Raw genomic sequence first — 4,077 nt, forward strand, 5'->3', positions numbered from 1 at the left:
AGCATTTGACAGATTACACGCAATTTTCACGTCTTTTGAACTGTGAAACCGAGTATGTACGTTCTTCATTCCGTCCTCAAAATTCCCTAGGTTAAACTAAGCCATTTTCTTCTAAATTTCCCACTGGTATCTTTCCCTATAAATAGCATATTTGTCACCTCTTTTTTCATATCTCTTCAAGCGCCAGAGCAGCAAGCTTTTCACACACAAAACACACACTTTAATTAATAAAAAGATTGAATAAGTGAAATGGAGCTAAAGGGTAGTTCAAATTTGTCAAAGCTAGCCACTGGCAACGATCATGGTGAAAACTCTCTGTATTTCGAAGGATGGAAAGCTTATGACAATGATCCCTTCCACCCCACAAGAAATCCTAAAGGAGTTATACAGATGGGACTTTCTGAAAATCAGGTATCTGTAAATTAATATCTTCGATTAAATCCAATGTCCGTTATTTGTTTGTCCAATTCTTCAGCATTTTTAATTTGCAGCTTTCTGTGGAGTTGATTGAGGATTGGATCAAGAAAAATCCCGGAGCTTCAATCTGTACTCCTGAAGGAATACTCGCATTCAAGGATATTGCAAATTTTCAAGATTATCATGGCTTGCCTGAATTTAGAAATGTATGAGCTATCACACAAACTTTATAATAATATCCGTCTTTACATGTTATCTTCTGAGATATTGGTATGTGGAATTAAAAAAATCCATGTTTTCCCCATAAAATTTTAGCATTTTAATGATCAGTTTTTCCCCGTTATATGCTTCGGAATTCTCCGTAACCTTCCATCAGGGCATGTTGAACTCAGTCAAATTTTTATATAGAGCAGATTTGGTTCGATATGTACGTATATATTTATTTATTTTTCTTTTTTTTTTTTGTACAGGCGGTGGCGAAGTTCATGTGGAAAGTGAGAGGGGGACTAGCTGGCTTTGATCCAGAACGCATAGTAATGGCTGGTGGAGCCACCGGAGCCAGTGAGCTGCTAATGTTCTGCTTGGCCGATCCAGGAGACGGATTCTTGGTCCCCTCGCCTTGTTATCCGGCGTATGTTTCATCATTTTACATGGTTCTTGAATATTATATTTTATCATTAAATTATTTGCAGAAAATATTGAAAAATGCCCTTTAGTAAATTTTTTCTTTTTTTAGTATGTTATAAACTAAATATCACGATTTTTATAATACCCGTGAAGATTGCAATTTAGGTATTTTATGCGTGCTTCTTTGCATTTTAACTCTTATATATTAATTATGTATTTTTTAATTTATGACAATTTTAGTATTTTTCATTGGGAGTGATCATATGATACTGCAGACATTAGAGTCATATCCCACGCTACATCCACAGCACACTGAAAACGTAACTAAAATTGCGGAAAAAAATCAGACTAAAATTGAAATTTGTTAAGATAAATAACCGAATAAAAAATAGATAAACATTTAGAACAAAAAATGAAATTTTTAGTAACACGATTTAGTCATACATTCTTATCCACATTTGTGATCTTTAAAAAGGCCACTACTGTTTAGAATGTATTAGATAGACAAAGCCGTACTTGGACGGGGGAATGTCGAATTTAAGAATGTTTTTGAGACAAAAGGCACTACTGTCTGTCATTGGCCCTACCATCTTACACAGCTGTGAATTTCGGACAATTAAATCGCGTATTCAAATTCACCAAAAGTCCAATCAACTAAAGGAGTTGACTAGACTAATATAAAAGTCCAAATATCAACGCCTATATTATTCATAGGATATATGTCAACCACATTACGTGGCCTTGACTCATCATCTATTACCACGTCACCAAATAGTCAAATGTGTCAATATTCTTGAATTCTAATATATATATATATATATATATATCAATATTCTTGAATTCTAATATATATATATATATATATATATATATATATATATATTAGAATTCAAGAATATTGATATATATATATATATATATATTAGAATTCAAGAATATTGAATTGCATATCTTTGTGTCTTTCATTGAAGTGACACTCATTTGTTGGATCCAAATTATATATTTAATAGACAAGTAAAATCTCATTGATGGACATGTGATAATGTATCAAAACTATATATATATATACACATATATGACTTTTACGAAATAAATTATATATTTTATAATTTAGTTAGAATTATTTTGTACTAATAACTCTCTGGTTGAATTTTGAACAGATTTGATAGGGATTTACGATGGAGAACTGGGGTGCAACTACTGTATGTAAACTGCAAAAGCAGCAACAATTTCCAGCTAACCCAACAGTCCCTAGAAAACGCATATGAAAATGCACGGAAAGCAAACATCAAGGTGAAAGGCCTAATCATAGCAAATCCCTCCAATCCATTAGGCACAACAATGGATAAGGCAACCTTCAAAATGCTGGTGAAGTTCATAAATGACAAGAAAATTCACCTCGTGTGCGACGAAATATACTCGGCCACAGTCTTTTGTGGCCCAAAATTGGTCAGCGTTTCTGAGATAATCGAAGAAATGGAATGTGATCGTGACCTGATACACATCGTGTACAGTTTGTCTAAAGACATGGGGCTTCCGGGATTCAGGGTCGGCATAGTGTACTCCTACAACGACAAAGTTGTGAGCTGTGCTCGTAAGATGTCGAGCTTCGGGCTAATCTCGTCACAGACTCAATATTTTCTAGCATCCATGCTATCAGACGAGGAATTTGTCGAGAAATATCTCTCCGAGAGCGCGATAAGACTAGCGAACCAGCATGACTTGTTCACCCGAGGGTTGGATGAAGTAGGGATCAAGTGTTTAGAAAGCAATGCAGGGTTATATGTTTGGATGGACTTGAGGCCATTATTAAAAGAGGCAACATTTGAAGGTGAAATGGATCTTTGGAGGGTTATCATAAGCGACGTGAAGCTTAACGTGTCGCCAGGGTCGTCGTTTCACTGCCACGAGCCAGGTTGGTTTAGGGTTTGCTTCGCGAACATGGACATCAAAACGATGAGAATCGCTCTTGGGAGAATTAGGAAGTTTGTAGTTCAAGAAAATGATCAAGTACGACAAGTGAAGAAGCAAAAGAAGACCAGCGAAGGACACCTCACCCTAAATTTTTCTTCACAAATGTATGATGAAACTTGGGTGGTTTCGTCACCTCGTTTGCTGTCCCCTCGCTCTCCACTCCCTCAATCGCCCCTCCTTCGTGCAAGGACCTAGCTATATATCCACACTGAAACTACCATTTCTACTATATTAACTATCAATCGTCATGTATTATTTAAAATAAATTAACCAAAAATAGTTTTTGCCCTCGAAAATTGGTTCTTGTATGCCAACGAAAGGTTTATGGCCGGTTGCGTTTTTGAAGTATTATTACCTGATTGTACGTGGCTATGATCATATGTAATATTTTTTGGTTGTTGGAGGTTTGGACGTAGGGACGATATATCCTTGTTACAAGATGATTGTACGTACACATTCTCGATATATTATATTTTGTCGAATAAATTAATATCGACGTATATTAAATGTGTACTAGCTAGTATGTGGAAAGAAATGTTATTTTATTCTTGATTTATAGGTATAATGCAATATTCAATTTTTATACACGACTTAATTGGTTTACCATTTTTCCTTGTTCCCAAGCCGTCAAGGAACAGAACCAATGGGAGTCGGTGAATGACTTGTTTTGTGAAAAATGATTAAAAACTTTTATGCGCAAGTTTTTTTTAGAAAAATCTGACATTTACTTTTTTAGTCTTTTGAATAGCCCTGGCTCCTCCACGCTCACTCGGTACATTGTTCACATTTACAAGTCTCGTCTTCCGGGCCCAGTTTCATTTAGAAAGTATAAAAGGCCAGAGAAGGTTCGGTAGGGTACCATTATTCCACGCGCGCGCGCACACACATATATATATATATGTTATATATATTGTTGACAAAATACATCAAACTCGTCACTGGTATATTCTCCTCCATTGTCAGTCCTCAGACACTTGATTTTCTTTTCAGAATCAAGTTCAACCCGCGCTTTGAAATCTTTGAAGACTTGGAAAATATCTGATTTCTTCTTGATTGGAT

At 35.6% G+C, this 4,077-nt stretch overlaps 1 protein-coding gene across 1 annotated transcript; it reads left to right on the plus strand.

Annotated features, from left to right (window-relative positions):
• Window positions 1-3,301, plus strand: LOC142527170 (1-aminocyclopropane-1-carboxylate synthase-like). The gene is made up of 4 exons (XM_075631895.1): window positions 1-411; window positions 492-623; window positions 888-1,048; window positions 2,205-3,301. Exons 1-4 carry the CDS (start codon window positions 250-252, stop codon window positions 3,211-3,213), a joined length of 1,464 nt encoding a protein of 487 aa, XP_075488010.1. The 5' UTR covers window positions 1-249; the 3' UTR covers window positions 3,214-3,301.
• The last annotated feature ends 776 nt before the right edge of the window (window positions 3,302-4,077 follow it).

The sequence above is a fragment of the Primulina tabacum genome, chromosome 15, assembly GCF_025594145.1.
Source record: "Primulina tabacum isolate GXHZ01 chromosome 15, ASM2559414v2, whole genome shotgun sequence".
NCBI lineage: Eukaryota > Viridiplantae > Streptophyta > Magnoliopsida > Lamiales > Gesneriaceae > Primulina > Primulina tabacum.

What these genes read in the sequence shown, in the direction of transcription:
- LOC142527170 (XM_075631895.1), top strand. Translation starts at nt 250, where the DNA reads ATGGAGCTAAAGGGTAGTTCAAATTTGTCAAAGCTAGCCACTGGCAAC. An exon ending in GCTTGCCTGAATTTAGAAAT is followed by an intron (nt 624 to 887) that starts GTATGAGCTATC and finishes TTTTTTGTACAG; the next exon opens with GCGGTGGCGAAGTTCATGTG. An exon ending in CCCTCGCCTTGTTATCCGGC is followed by an intron (nt 1,049 to 2,204) that starts GTATGTTTCATC and finishes AATTTTGAACAG; the next exon opens with ATTTGATAGGGATTTACGAT.